At 41.1% G+C, this 15,000-nt stretch overlaps 1 protein-coding gene across 1 annotated transcript in view; it reads right to left on the bottom strand.

Moving 5' to 3' along the window:
- The window catches only part of LOC125044895, a 30,607-nt gene that overhangs the window by 355 nt on the left and 15,252 nt on the right, over window positions 1-15,000 (bottom strand). The window contains exons 23-49 of the mRNA XM_047641857.1: window positions 14,633-14,892; window positions 14,295-14,572; window positions 13,625-13,690; window positions 13,462-13,489; window positions 13,208-13,224; window positions 12,745-12,750; window positions 11,949-12,470; window positions 11,263-11,290; window positions 10,926-11,028; window positions 10,704-10,793; window positions 10,400-10,562; window positions 10,110-10,213; window positions 9,863-10,000; window positions 9,508-9,777; window positions 9,206-9,376; window positions 8,733-9,063; window positions 8,492-8,544; window positions 8,296-8,383; window positions 7,903-8,020; window positions 6,205-6,322; window positions 4,996-5,469; window positions 3,901-4,787; window positions 3,702-3,780; window positions 2,413-2,658; window positions 1,522-2,309; window positions 971-1,424; window positions 1-396 (exon numbers count right to left, since the gene is read on the bottom strand). The exon at window positions 1-396 is cut by the window's left edge and continues 355 nt beyond it. Coding sequence (XP_047497813.1) covers window positions 1-396; window positions 971-1,424; window positions 1,522-2,309; window positions 2,413-2,658; window positions 3,702-3,780; window positions 3,901-4,787; window positions 4,996-5,469; window positions 6,205-6,322; window positions 7,903-8,020; window positions 8,296-8,383; window positions 8,492-8,544; window positions 8,733-9,063; window positions 9,206-9,376; window positions 9,508-9,777; window positions 9,863-10,000; window positions 10,110-10,213; window positions 10,400-10,562; window positions 10,704-10,793; window positions 10,926-11,028; window positions 11,263-11,290; window positions 11,949-12,470; window positions 12,745-12,750; window positions 13,208-13,224; window positions 13,462-13,489; window positions 13,625-13,690; window positions 14,295-14,572; window positions 14,633-14,892 — 6,276 coding nt within the window. The remainder of the gene's footprint in view (window positions 397-970; window positions 1,425-1,521; window positions 2,310-2,412; window positions 2,659-3,701; window positions 3,781-3,900; window positions 4,788-4,995; window positions 5,470-6,204; window positions 6,323-7,902; window positions 8,021-8,295; window positions 8,384-8,491; window positions 8,545-8,732; window positions 9,064-9,205; window positions 9,377-9,507; window positions 9,778-9,862; window positions 10,001-10,109; window positions 10,214-10,399; window positions 10,563-10,703; window positions 10,794-10,925; window positions 11,029-11,262; window positions 11,291-11,948; window positions 12,471-12,744; window positions 12,751-13,207; window positions 13,225-13,461; window positions 13,490-13,624; window positions 13,691-14,294; window positions 14,573-14,632; window positions 14,893-15,000) is intronic.

Here is a 15,000-nt window from a genome sequence, read left to right as displayed (position 1 = left end):
CTTGTCGACCAGGTCCTGCATCCTCTCGTGGTTCTTCTTGTCCTCTTCAGACTGGAAGCTGAGCTCCTTGATGCGCCTCTCGCACTTCCTCAGGTTCTTCTGGGCGTCAGCGTGGCGGCGACTCTCGTCGTCCAGCTGAGTCTCCAACTCGCGGACTCTGCTCTCCAGCTTGGCGACGGCCTTCTTGCCGGTCTTTATGGCGTTGGTTTCGCATTCTTCGAGGCGGATCTCCAGGTCTTTCACGGAAACCTCCAGGGCCTTGCGCATCTTCTCCTGGTTCTGGGCGTGTTCTTGTTCGGCGCGGAGCTCGTCGGCCAGGCGAGCGGCGTCAACCATGGCCTTCTTGGCCTTCTCCTCCGAGTTCCTGGCCTCGTTCAGCATTTCGTCAAGATCAGCCTATTGAGAAAGGTAGATTAATTATACAGTTCTTTCTTATATCCATCTTTTCACATTCCTATCCATAGTACATAGTAATGTATACATCTAATTGCCAGTCACAGACACACATACACGCACATATGTGTGTGTGTGTGTGTGTGTATGTATATGTATATGTATATATATTATACACATATGCATACATATATATGTGTGTGTGTGTGTGTGTATGTGTGTGTGTGTGTGTGTGTGTGTATTTATGTATGTGTGTGTTTGTGTGTGTGTGTGTGTGTTCACGTGTGTGTGTGTGTGTGTGTGTGTGTGTGTGTGTGTGTGCACGCGCGCGCGCGTGTGTGTGTGTGTGTGTGTGTGTGTGTGTGTGTGTGTGTGTGTGTGTGTGTACATATATTCAATATGTATATATATATATATATATATAAATATATATATATATATATATATATATACAGAGAGAGAGAGAGAGAGAGAGAGGGGGAGAGAGAGAGCGAGAGAAAGAGTAAGCGCACATATAGTGATAAGTACGTATATTGACACTTGTACATCAATAAATGCAGATACAGGTGGCACTTGCCTGCAAGGTTTGCATTTCTCCTTCCAGTTTCCTCTTTGAAAGAACCAGGGAGCTGTTCTGAGCATTGAGGTCGCTCACTTGAGCTTGGGACTCAGCGAGTTCAGCCTCAGCCTGGCGACGCCCGCGGTCAGACTGCTCCAGGAGCGTCCTCGACTCCTCCAGCTCTCCGGCGAGGGCGCCGGCCCTGCGCTCAGCAATGCAGCATTGGTCGCGGTACTCAGAGGACACGCGCTGCTCCTCTTCCAGCCGGGTCTGCACGTCGCGCATTTCCGTCTGAACCTTCTTGATATGTTTCTGCAGATCAGCATTGGCCTTGTTGGAGTGGTCGAGGGCAATTTCAAGCTCGTTGATATCAGACTCCAGTTTCTTCTTCAGTCGAAGAGCTTCAGCTTTGCCCTTGGCCTCAGCTTCAAGAGATGCTTGCATAGAGTCAATAGCACGCTGGTGGCATTTCCTGTTAGGGACGAAATTAATATGTAATTCTGTATTCATCTTATGTCTATTATGACTTTAAAAGAAAGAAATTAGACACCTAATAAGTACCAACTTACCGTGTGTTTTCGAATTCTTCTTCCTTCTCTTGAATGCGTCTGTCGATCTCCTGCCTAACCTGGCTAAGTTCAAGCTGTGCACGAAGAACCTTGTTTTCCTCTTGTTCCAGGGCAGCCTCGGCCTCCTCGAGTGCGGCTTGAAGTTCCTCCTTTTCGATTTCAAGACGCTTGGCATTCTTCTGGAGCTCGTGGAGGGATCGCCCGCCCTCGCCGATCTGGTCCATCAGGTCCTTGATTTCATCCGCGAGATTCTTGTTTTCTCGCCGAACAGAGTCGAGCTGCTCAAGGTTCTCCTCATAGGAGGCCTTCACGCGGAAGAGCTCAGTAGAGTAATTGCGACACTCCTTCTGGGAACTTTCAAGTTCTGCAGAAAGATCATCAACTTTCATTTTCCACTCAGAGATGATCCTCTCGAAGTTCTTCTGCTTCTTTTCGGCTGCGTTTGCGAGGTTCTGTGCCTTCTCAAGCTGGACCTGCATGTCATCAAGTTCTGCGGATATCCGCTGCTTAGCCTTCTCCAGACTCATGTTCTTGACATTCAGCTGTTCAATCTGAGTCTCGGCCTCTTCGAGGCGAGCTGCAAGCTTCATGCGAGCCGCCTCGAGCTCCTCGACGCGAGCCACTCCCTCCTGCTCATACTTCGCACGCCACATCTGGGCCTCGGCGCTGGACTTGGAGAGCTGGCGCTGGAGGTCAGCCTTGCCTTCACTCTCCTCCTCCAACTGCTCTCGGAGGCCGTCGATGTCATGTTCCAGATTGCGGAACTTTCCAAGTAGCGTTGCTCGTTCCTGAGAAAATATGAAGTGAACATATAAGTACATACAAACGCAGATGTTCATAAAAGATAATTCGCCTTATTACAGACAGGATTAAAAATAAACAAGACCTTACCCTGCACTCTTCGTCGGCAAGCCTTCTTGTATCTTCGAGTTGGTTTGACAGCGATATCTTGATCTTGTTGAGCTGATTGATGAGGCCCTCGGCCTCTTCAACTTGGCGGAGGAGGTCACCGTTCTCAACCACCAGTTTCTTCTTCGAGGCATCCAGGTCATTGAGCGTGCGGTTGGCCTCGTCCAGCTTTGAGTGCGAGTCATTCAGTTCATGCTGAAGTTGCTTGATGCTCTTTTCAGCTGCGGCCTGAAAGAGAGAGAGCGAGGTGCAGTTACGCTCGGCCCGACAGAAAGTTTAGAAATATGATTGTATGTTTATGTACTTTGAAGGGGTTTTTAGTATTGGGTTTCATGGTAGATTTATTATGTGTTAAAGTTATAGGATTATCTGTATGTATATCCATGTATGTATGCATTGTGTGTGTGTGTGTGTGTGTGTGTGTGTGTGTGTGTGTGTGTGTGCAATAAGGATGATATTGTCATTACTATTATTATTATAGAATAATAATGATGATAATAACAATAGTAATGATGATATTGATAATAACAATACTAACAATAATAATTATAATATTAATAATGATAAGCATAACATTTGTAATAAAAAATAATGAAAATAATAACAAAAAGAGTAGTAATGATGATAATAATGATAAAAATAACAATAATGATAATAGTGATAAAAATAATAATAATAATAATAATAATAATAATAATGATAATGATAATAATAATAATAATAATAATAATAATAATAATAATAATAATAATAGTATTAGTTATAGTACTAATAGTAAACAGCAACAACAACAACAACAATAATAATAATAATAAACATAAAAATAATGATAATAATAAAATAATAATGATAATAACAACAATAACAGTGATAATAACAATAATGACGATAACAATAATAAAATAATGATAATGATAATAATAATGATGATAATGAAAATAATATTAATAATATTAATATTAATAATAATGATGATGATAACTATATGATAAAAGATTACACACACACATATATATATATGTGTGTGTGTGTGTGTGTGTGTGTGTGTGCGTTTGTGTGTGTATGTGTGTATGTGTGTGTGTGTGTGTATGTGGGGGCGTGCGTGTGTGTATGTATGTATGTGGGTGTGGGTGTGGGTGTGTGTGAGTGTGTGTGTGTGTTTGTGTGTGTGTGTGTGTGTGTGTGTGTGTGTGTGTGTGTGTGTGTGTGTGTGTGTGTGTGTGTGTTTGTGTGTGTGTGTGTGTGTATGACTTGAAGATATTGGGACTTACTTTGTCGCGAGAGAGAGCGTCCATGGCAGCCTTGGCGTCATCAGCCTCTCGTTTCAGAGCCTCCTTATCAGATTCAGCCCTGGAAGATGTAATATCACATCTTTAAAAAATTATCTTTTACGGTGAACAGTTATTTCCATCGCATGCATTCTGGTTGAAAAGTGTATATTCTAACGCTTCCAAATGTGCTTATGCTTACCTAGCCTTCATTTTATTCAGGTGATCGATCTGATCCGACATTTCGGCAACGGCATCATTATGCTTCTTTCGCAGCCCAGCGACTGCGGCCTCATTCTGAATGTTCACCTCTTCTAGTTCACGGCGCAGTTTCACCAGTTCAGATTCTCGCTTCTTGTTGAGTTCGATCTGGGCGGCGGTGGCGCCTCCGGCCTCGTCCAGCCGCTCGCCGAGCTCTTCCAGTTCGCGTGCAAGCAGCGTTTTCGATTTCTCGGACTTCGAGCGCGATTGACGCTCGTGTTCAATTTCTTCCTCGAGCTCTTCGATGCGAGCTTGGAGTTCCTTGACCTGGCGCTGGCTCTTTCCAACCAAACCTTGCTCCTCCTCTAGCTTTGAGGAAATTGACGAGATTTCTTTGTCCTTTCGCTGAACAGTTTGTTCCAGTTCTTTCTGGTTGCGTTCGAGATCAGCAACGGCTTCCTGAGTCAGTTTCAAATCGCCCTCAACCTTCCTCTTGGACTTTTCAACCTCTCCCCGAAGTTTCTTCTCTCTCTCAAGAGAGTCCTCGAGCTCATCAAGTGTCTGCTCAAGCTTTGCTTTAACTTTGTTTAGGTGATTGCACTTGTCCTCGACGTTCTGCAGATCCTCGGCAGTCTTTTGGTTACATTCCTGGAGATGTTTCTTTTCCTTGTTGATTTTGTTGATTAGCTCATCCTGGTGGGCGATTTCGTCGTTCAGGTTGCGGATCTGGTGGTCCTTGGTAGATTTGTCTTGTTCAGCCTTTTGAACAGCGAGTTCAAGATCTTCCACATCCTTCTTCAAACCGCCAATTTCTTGGTCGGTTTTCTTTTTGCCCTGGAAGAGCTGATTTCGAGATTCCTCTTCCCTCTGTAAGCGGTCCGTTACTTCCTGTGGGAGTGAGATGAGTAAAGAACGCGTTATTTCATACTACATTTTTTTTTTTTTTTTACCTTGAATCCATGTATATGCATATCTGATTCATTAATCTTTCATGCGACATAAGAAATAAGGTAAGATGTTTCAGAATTCATTTGATATAATTTGCGTGTTATGTGCATGTATAAAGTGTGTAAAATAAAATAAAAAATCTGTTAACCTTGAGCTGCGCCTCCAAATCGGTCTTCTGGGCCTGAAGTTTAGCTTGCTTATCCAGGAAATCAGAAACGTTGCCCTTGGTAGATTCAAGGGTGACCAAGAGGTTGTTCTTCTCTTCCAACAAGGCTACGTTGGCTGCTTCAAGTTCCTTGCGAAGTTTGGCTTCGCGTTCATAATTTTCTTGAGCCTTGGCTGCCTTCTCCTCGAGGGCTCGGATTTCATCCTCTACGCGAGTAACGTTGAGCAAAGGCTTCACCCTCTGCCACATGCGGAACCAACCCCAGTTGCGCAGACGCATGTACTTCCTCAAGTTGCGCTGAACAACGATGAGAGCGGTCCTCTGTTCCATAAGTTTCTCGTAGGATCTCCTGCCAGAGAAGCCTCGGATCCAGGCTTGAAGCCAAGACAAAATCTTTGAAAGCCGGTCGTCACGAATTTCTTCGAGATTACCAAGCACTCCAGCGCGGAAAAATACCTGTGATATAAACCATTCGATTAGTTGTGTTTTACAGTGAAGGAATACAAATTAATAAAAACTAGATATTCTATTAGCATAGAATACGTTAATGATGCCTTTATATAGATGATATTAATATTTCACCTAGGGATTTAGAAAAGGCTTCCTCAGGACCAAAGTGATACTAAAGTGGACTCGAAATGTTTCAATATCCCATACTTCAAGAAAAGTGTAGAATAATTAGCATACATAATAAATGAGGGGAGGTAATGAATGTGCATGCAGAGTAAGATAAATACAGGATTCGGAATTCTCGACACTCTAACTTGTACTCAAAGGCAGTTAGAATTCAGAATACTGGGGGAAAGCATATCACCAACTAGAATCGTAGAAGGTATCCCTCACTCCGAGGGCGGACTCTACTTATACAACTTTTAGGAGAGATGAAGGAATTAGGAGGGATTGTTTATGCAAATAGATATATACACAGTGGAGAGGTGCTCAAGCATCAAGAATAGGAGATTTTAACGTGTCGCACTTCTAAAGTGGTTTTCGACGTCGGTGGGGAAGGATATACTGGGGAGGGGGAGGTACATCATCAATTCCCTTGACATTTCATATTTTACAGTACTGGAGCTTATACAAGTATTTAGGTATCATTCTACGGGTTCGGAAAGGTGTAGAAAACGGAGGGTTCAGAATAGGAGATAAATGTTCATCCGAGACACGGAAAACCCCAGTCTCTGTAACGACCTTGGTGTTGCCACAGCGATACATTTCTGCGTCTAAACCAGCCTTATCGAAGCACGCCATGGCTGCCTTCTTATCCTCGGTGCCCTCAGCCATCTCCTTGGGGGCCAGGATCTTGTAGCTATTGGAGGAGGGACTCTGGTCAAGAATTATCTCGTGGGGTATGCACGACAGGAAAGAAGCCACTTGAATTGTGGGCCGCTGCGTCTGATCTGCTAGGAGGCTTCCACTCTATACCCACTGTATAGACTGCATACATGTACGTATGTATGTGCATATATATATATACATATATATAAATATACATAAATATATATGTGTGTGGCTGTACATGTATGTATATATGTACTTATATAAATAAATATATATATATATATACTTAGTATATATATACATATGTGTGTGTATGTGTGTGTGTGTGTGTGTGTATATATATATGAGTATGTATGTATATATGAATATACAGATATGTGTGTGTGTGTGTGTGTGTGTGTGTGTGTGTGTGTGTGTGTGTCCGTGTGTGTATGTATGTATGTATGTATGTATGTATATATATATATATGAACATACAAATATACATAAGGATATACATATACATATGTACATATATATGTGTATATATACAAACATATATATGCGCGAGTGCGCGTGCGCGCGCACACACACACACACACACACACACACATATGTACATATATATATATATATATATATATATATATATATATGTATATATATATATTTAGATGGATATATATAACTATATATATAAATATATATATATATATTTAGATAGATAGATATAACTATATATATAAATATATATATATATATATATATATATATATATATGTTTGTATGTATATATATAGATGTGTGTGTGTGTGTGTTTATATGTATATATATATAGCTATATATATATATATATATATATATATATATATATATATGTATATATATACATATATGTACTATATATATATATATATATATATATATATATATATATACATATATATACTATATATATATATATATATATATATATATATATATATATATATATATGTATATATATGTATATATAAATATATATATATATATATATATATTCAATACAAATAGCGTTAATTGAAAGCATTGCAGCTAATAATGTCAAACAGAAAATTGAAGTTTACTTTGTTGACCTTCATTAATCTGTTATATGATACGCGAAGATTGAAAATAATGAAACATTACTCTTGAAGAAGCCAAATCGATGGTAACAACAATATCCATCGTAGCCTGTGACTGTCAGGAGGATTAGTGAAGGTCACCTGAACCTTTAACAACCTTAGAATTCTATATTGCATTTATATTTGCTAAGTAGCCTTTCATACCATGCACTGGTTACTTATATTTCCCATACAGTACTATGAGTACTCTACTTTCGCCAGCTTTAACGTAAGAATGTTTTGGTTAGAATTACATAGAATATAAGACATTCTTAACGGTATGCAGCATTCTGCTTTAGAATTTAATTTTACATCACTCCTATATTTTCTTAGTTGTCTTCTATACCATGCCTTGGTTACTTATATTCATAGTATTTATGAATGTCCTCTATATTAAATTTTTCCTTTCTCTAAGTCATTCTTACATGCTTTTCTAACTTGTTGCCTTATTATCTAACATTTAGCAGTTTGTTAAATGAAGACCTACCGGTGCCTGAAATCAGGGTAAGGCATCCTGTTGGGGAAGCCCTTGCGGCAGATACGGATGCCCTCGAGCACACCGTTGCAGGTCAGTTGGTGCATAACGAGGGGAGCCTCAACAACGCCTGTGAAAAAGCGTGAATGAGACTGAGATGTGTCTAATTCCCAAGTCAAACTAAGGTGAACATTTTAGAGACTGATATTTACAGTGATAATGATCCTCTCTCTCACTCTCATTATTATTAATATCATGGCATACACAAGTAAAATATGCATGTTCACTTTATAAAAGAAATTCATATTATATTACTGACATCACATTTACTTTATCATGTTTCCATGTTTGAAATACATCTATAAAAAAAAGGAATTATAAGAAAATAAATTCCTATATTCCCACCTGGTGACTTAGTCTCGTTGGGGACAATGCAGCGGATGAAATGAGGCTCCGTTGAGTTCAGGGTCTTCATCAGGTTGTTTAGCTGATCCTGGGGAAGGAAAGCATCGGGTTAAGGGAGGCCTGGAAAAGGGCACTGGGGCTGCTGACCGTATATGTATTGTAGCAAAGAAAGGCAAAAGTCAATGTAAATGCTTACCCTATACCCAGACGACACCGTTTTAAAGCCACCTGATCCCTTGCCTCGTCCACCTAAAGGGTAAAGGATTTTTTTTATCTAGTTTAACAATAATTTATTCATTGGTTATCAGTCCTGTATATACTGGGAAGAGTTTTGTAGAAACTGTATGAATCACATATATTCCTGACATATGATTATCACTTTAACGGGAAATATCAATATAATTTACTATTGATGCATTATTTGCTATGCCGTGTACCTTTTCCGCCACCGGCGTCACCGGTCTGGCCGGGGTGGTCAGCGAACAGCTCCACGATGAGAGCGTTGCCTGCCTTCTTGAGCTGGTCAACGACGGTGTCGTTGAGGGGGTCCTTGTTCTTCTCGAGCCAGCCGGAGAGGTTGTAGGGCACCGTGCCGGCGTAGTGGACGATGGCGAAGTGGGCCTCGGCCTGGCCGGGCTTTGCAGGTTTGGGCTTGATGAAGCAGGGAGACTTGCCCAGATGGTTGGTCTTCAGTTTCTCCTCAAAGGTTTTGTCCGTTGCCTTTGGGAACATGGACTCCTCCTCCAGGATGGAGAGAATGCCCATTTTCTGTGGACAGAAGATGCAAGATTTTCGAATGGCATATAGGACTGAAGATAAGTTTTTTTTTTTTTTTTTGTAGCTTCACTTATTGTGACTATGCTTTCTGTCATGATTAAGTGATTGTATTCCCAAATACATAGGGGTTTACCTTCTCGAAAAGTTCAATGCAGGCCTGCAGATCCATACCGAAATCGACGAACTGCCAGTCAATTCCCTCCTTCTTGTACTCCTCCTGCTCAAGCACGAACATGTGGTGGTTGAAGAACTGCTGCAACTTCTCGTTACAGAAGTTGATGCAGATCTGCTCGAAGCCGTTGAACTAAGGATGCAAAGCATATAATACAATACATTTAGATTTGAAAATAAAGGACATTATCATCAATATGTTTTTTTACTATTTGATCATATGATATCCAACAACTTTTAGATGCAGAACCTAATTCAACTTACATCGAAGATCTCAAAACCAGCGATATCAAGCACTCCGATGAACATGGCGCGCTTCTGTCCAGTTTCGAGTGTGACGTTGCACTTCTTGACCATCCATTTGAAGACGCGATCGAACAGCGCCTTAGCCATGGCACCGACAGAGTAGGTCACTTGATCTACGTTTCTGCCCTGAGTTACAAATTCGGCGCCGACCTTGATCTTAGGTTTGCACAAATTCTTGTACAGTTCGTCGCCATCGCAGAGAAGCAATTTTGCCACTAAATTGCCGGCCTGAAAATGAAACAATACATGGCAATTTGGAAAATAAATCTTATTCTTAGTTATAGGCAAATGTATATAATATCGTTTTACGCACATCAGTGCCGTCAGGCTCGGCTTGTTCCTCGCGACCCCTCTGCTTGAACTTGCAGTTGCCGAGATGCATGACAGACGCTGTCACCTTGTAGCAATCATTTCGTTCTTCCTTGCTGAAGTTCAGAATGCTGAAGGCTTGCTGTAAATACAAATTTGTAAGTTATCGCAGTTCGTATAAAACGAATCAATAACTATACATTGCAGCTAATGAAGCAAAGGAAACAACCGTTAATGGCCTACTGACTTACGTGAGTGAACTCCATGTCTTCTTTGTCGTCGATGGAAGCGACAGTGACTTTGCCTTGAGACACATAGTGGTAGTCGTAGATATCGTTACTCAGGAGACACAAAGCTGAAATTAGGCAAGAAAGGGATATTCTAGGAAAATTTGCATAATATAGGGCATCATTCAACACCAATCCTGGAAAGAGAAAACTTACATTCCCCAAAAGATCATGTGTGAAGGTTAAAATGAGGAAATTTTATGTTTTGCAAAATGTGTCTTTACTACCCAAGGTTTATATTCACAACTACTTACGTTTAATATCTGGGACCTGGTCGGACATTAATTGATAGAAGATGTGGTAGGAGCGTTCGAGAGACTGCTGGGAGATGACGCGAGCCTTCTCCAGCAGGTACACCTCGATGTCGCCGCCCGAGAGCTTGCCGTTGGGGGCGAAGTGGATGCGGATGAACTTGCCCTGTTAATAGGAAAAAATACACGGACTTCATTAGTGACAGGGTTAGCTGAGAGGGGAAAGATAAACTGTTATTTACTAGCTATAAAGGGACGAGTGTCCCACAATGGTTTATAGCTGCTATATGAACTACGTTAGACTTACAAAGCGAGAAGAATTGTCGTTTCGAACTGTCTTAGCGTTGCCAAAAGCCTCCAGGACAGGGTTTGTTTGGACAATCTGATCTTCCAAGTTCTGCAAGAAACAAACAAACATAAAGAGCTGTATAACTCTCACTTCTTATGGTAAAAACGTTTTTTTTTCTTCTTTCTTTCTTTCTTTAGCCCATGAGGTGTTTAAACACTTTTCATTGTCCTGTGTAATTACCGGTCTATTCTCGCCTTCCTTCTTCTTAGTTGACGCGCCGACGTTGGCGAAGTAGGACAGCACCTTCTTCGTGTTCTCAGTCTTGCCGGCGCCAGACTCCCCACTGGGATTATTAAAGCAAATATGAAATGTCTTAAGCAATTGTCAATTATCCCGTATCTATAAAGATATGTAATTATAACAGAATTTATCCATCCTCTTCAAACACAAACTCACTTGCATTTGTACTGAAAGTATTTTTGAACGCAAAGAGAATAAGATTAAGAAAGGGGACTGGCAATGGATACTTACTTTCACTTACTATAACAAGCAAAAAGGCAAAGTCACAATAACTTACGTGATCAGCATTGACTGGTTATTTCCACCTGTAAAGGGATGACACCATTAACTCCTAGCTTCTATGGGGCAAACATAAAGTATGGTGTCGTATATGTGTGCGTGCGCGTGTGTGTGTGTGCATGTGTGCGTGCGTGCGTGCGCGCGCGCGTGTGTGTGTGTGTGTGTGTGTGTGTGTGTGTGTGTGTGTGTGTGTGTGTGTGTGTGTGTGTGTGTGTGTGTGTGTGTGTGTGTGTGTGTGTAGATATATGTGTATATGTGCATACATGTATATGTGTGTGTGTGTAGATATATGTGTATATGTGCATACATGTATATGTGTGTGTGTATATATATAGATGGATGTGTATAATACACATACATATATATGATATATGATATATGATATATGATATATTATATATAATATATAATATATGTTATACGTACAGCATAGAATCTGTGTGTGTGTGTGTGTCTGTGTGTGCTTGCGTATGTGTGTGTGTTAGTGTGTGCGTGTGTGAACATATATATACATACATAATTGTTCTTAAGGGACCTTTGAATCCTCTATGGAATCATTTAAACATATTGAGTATCCCATTTTCTATAATATAACAATCCTCTATATGTGTTTGATTTACCCTACAATACTTTATATGACATGTTTTCTTTCTGTACAAACAGGGTATTGCTTGACAGACATACCTTGAATCATGGCCATGTAGGCACCATCAGCAATGGCGAACAGGTGAGGAGGCACCTCATTACGCCTCTTGCCCTGGTAGATCTTGACGGTGCGGTTGGTGTAGATGGGGAAGCGCTTGTAGGGGTTGACGGCGATGCAGAAGAGTCCAGAGTAGGTGTAGATAAGTCTAGCCTGGTAGCGACTCTTCAAATTGTACAAGACAGAGGCATCGTTAAGGTAGGTCAGGTTGGACATGTCCTCGCACTTCTCATACTTAGGTGGGTTGACCTGGGTCACTTGGTCCTTCTTGAAGTTCTTCGTTTCTCCTCCCGGAACGCTGACACTTATCAGGTCGCCCTTGGTTCCCTGAATTTCGCCCAAGACATAACTTTCCTTCTCGTCGGGGACCCAGCAGGACTTCTTCGCGTCGTAAGGCTTGGTTTGGTCGATGCGCTTCTGCTCCAGGGAAACGTACAGGAATTCTGAGGGGTCAGGATCAGGTCCCGTGCTTTTCACGGCGTGGCCTGGCATGCTGGTGGCGGCTTAGGAGTTGCGGTTCACAGATTCACACCTACGGTAATGTGCTCTTGGATTTACCTGGAACGAATAATTGTGAAACGTTTTATATCGCCTGATAACGAACAACGTTCCTTTTCATTTGATATGTAAAAACATACATATCATCGAACGAATAATACACACGCACATATATACACTGTAATAGTTATATAGATTGACGCATTGTAGATACAGGGAACTCGATTATTCTAAGATACATTCCTTCGAAGGAAAGAAATTGCCTTCCTTTAACAATACCTATATCTGTAGAGAGATGAATTCCAAGTTTTATTTTTTAGGGAATATGCATACACTCACAAACATACATGCATACATACATGCATACATATATACACATACATACATACACACACACACACATATATGTTTATGTGTGTGTGTGTGTGTGTGTCTGTGTGTGTGTGTGTGTGTGTGTGTGTGTGTGAGCATGTTTGTGTGTGTGTGTGTGTGTGTGTGTGTGTGTGTGTGTGTGTGAGTGTGTGTGTGTGTGTGTGTGTGTGTTTGTGTGTTTGTGTGTGTGTCTGTGTGTGCGTGTGTGAGTGTGTATATACCCACACCCATACATATGTGTGTGTCTTCTATGATGGCAATCCATCTGATTAACAAGGTCTTAAAATACTTTCTGCACGAACCCCAAACCGCCGAGAGGGAGGCTTTGCAGCCCAGACTCACGGCACCTTCGCGCGCCTTGACTGCTCACTTGGCATCCTTTCTGGCCTACAGACGAATAGGGATATAGCTGATTTCCATAGAATATGCTGCCGTATTCTGCCGGTTTTCGTGCATAACGTAACATCTTATTTATGAAATTCGCAAGCTCTTCATTTTGGAAACTTTTTTCTTTTTTCATTATATTAATATTTACATCCTTCGGCCTTATCACCCTTTGGAACAATTATAAATTAAATTAATAATCAGCACTCCAATTAACCCGAGATGTACGACGTCACAAACCCGCTACTTCTAAAACCTTGCCACACCACTGTTTCAGAGCAAGTTTTACAACTCTGAACCTTTTTCTGTTCTTCCACACCCATTTACAACTCCGGTTTACCAACTTGCGGAGGTCCCTCACACAGAGCACAGCAGGAACTTACAACCGATCAGCCAGCAGCACCCCTAGCAGACCACGGTCCCCTCAGCGACCACTGAGCAGCAAGGCCCTTGTGGGTGTACATATCCCCTGTCGAAGGAGTGGGAGGCGCTTGCAGGGGTGGGATTCACGCCCCCGCTTGGACAAATATGGCAGAACGAAACTAACCCTCTGCCAAGTTATTTTTATAATAGGAATATGAGAAAGGAATTTTTCAAACGCCTATAATCAAATGTTTCCCACTTTCTATCGCCCCCCTTTCCTTTCTCCTTTTCCCCTTCCTTTGTTTTATTATTTCTTTCTTTCTCTTTCAGTGATTCTGCATCTATCTATCTATATATATTTTTTTTCACCTCATAATTACTCATCTTCTTTATCTATCTTTCATTTTCTTTAGATATATTAGCATGTAAATGATATCCTTACTTCGTATCGTATGGAAATTTCCTTTCAGCTGTTTAATTTAGCAGAAAACAGGAACGAATGAAGTGAGACGTGATTTCCCTTGTCTTTCTTTTCTGCTCGTATCATTGGTAATAAGTGCATCAGTGGTGTTATCTTAAGGTGTAATCTTATCAACAGTAATATCGCGATCGTTTTTGGCAAGAATGCAAACACAATTATGTTTTATTCTTATTGTAATTACTATTCATACCAATACTATTATCAGTATCTATATCTTTATCACTATCACTTTCGATAGTCATAGTAGCAGCGGGAGCAGCAGCAACAGCAGGAGCAGCAAAAGCAGCAGCAGGAACAGGAGCAACAAGGACAGCAACAAGAGCAACAGAAGCAATATAAGCAGAAGCAGCAGCAACAGGAATACCAGTAGCAGGAGCAGCAGAAGCAGCAACAGGATCAACAGCAGTAGTAACAGCATTGCCATCATCATCATTATCAGTGCCGTTATTATTCAGACCAATATAATTATATTTCTTTTCATTAACATAACGACCGTCACCATCGTCCCTGCTATCACCGAAAGTGTCAGTCCCCTCATCATATATCGGATTGATCACTGATGCCTACCCTTCGCCTTTGTGATCTCTCCGACTGTGTTTAATCCTGTGACAACTCTCAAAGATATCCTCATATCTTGTTTCAACCATCCCGATTTTTTCTCCTCGTACACCATGAATACGGTGAAGTTGAAGTTCTCTATGTTCTTTTTTCATCGACAGAATCCACTTATCTGCTTCCATGAGTTTTGCCGTTACCCGAACAGGATACCTTAACATGGTGCACATTGGAGGGACGGTACTAAGAGATAACTTTACATTCCCGACAACCTGAAAGGTCCTCCTTAAGAGTCTGACCATCAGATGCAGTTTATAGACAAACCCAGTATCATTAGAAATCATCATGATTATTGTCATTCTTAGTCATTATCATAGTTG

This window comes from Penaeus chinensis, chromosome 36 (genome assembly GCF_019202785.1).
Source record: "Penaeus chinensis breed Huanghai No. 1 chromosome 36, ASM1920278v2, whole genome shotgun sequence".
NCBI lineage: Eukaryota > Metazoa > Arthropoda > Malacostraca > Decapoda > Penaeidae > Penaeus > Penaeus chinensis.
The sequence above is the reverse complement of the archived record's forward strand: the minus strand, read 5'-3'. Positions and strand labels throughout refer to the sequence as shown.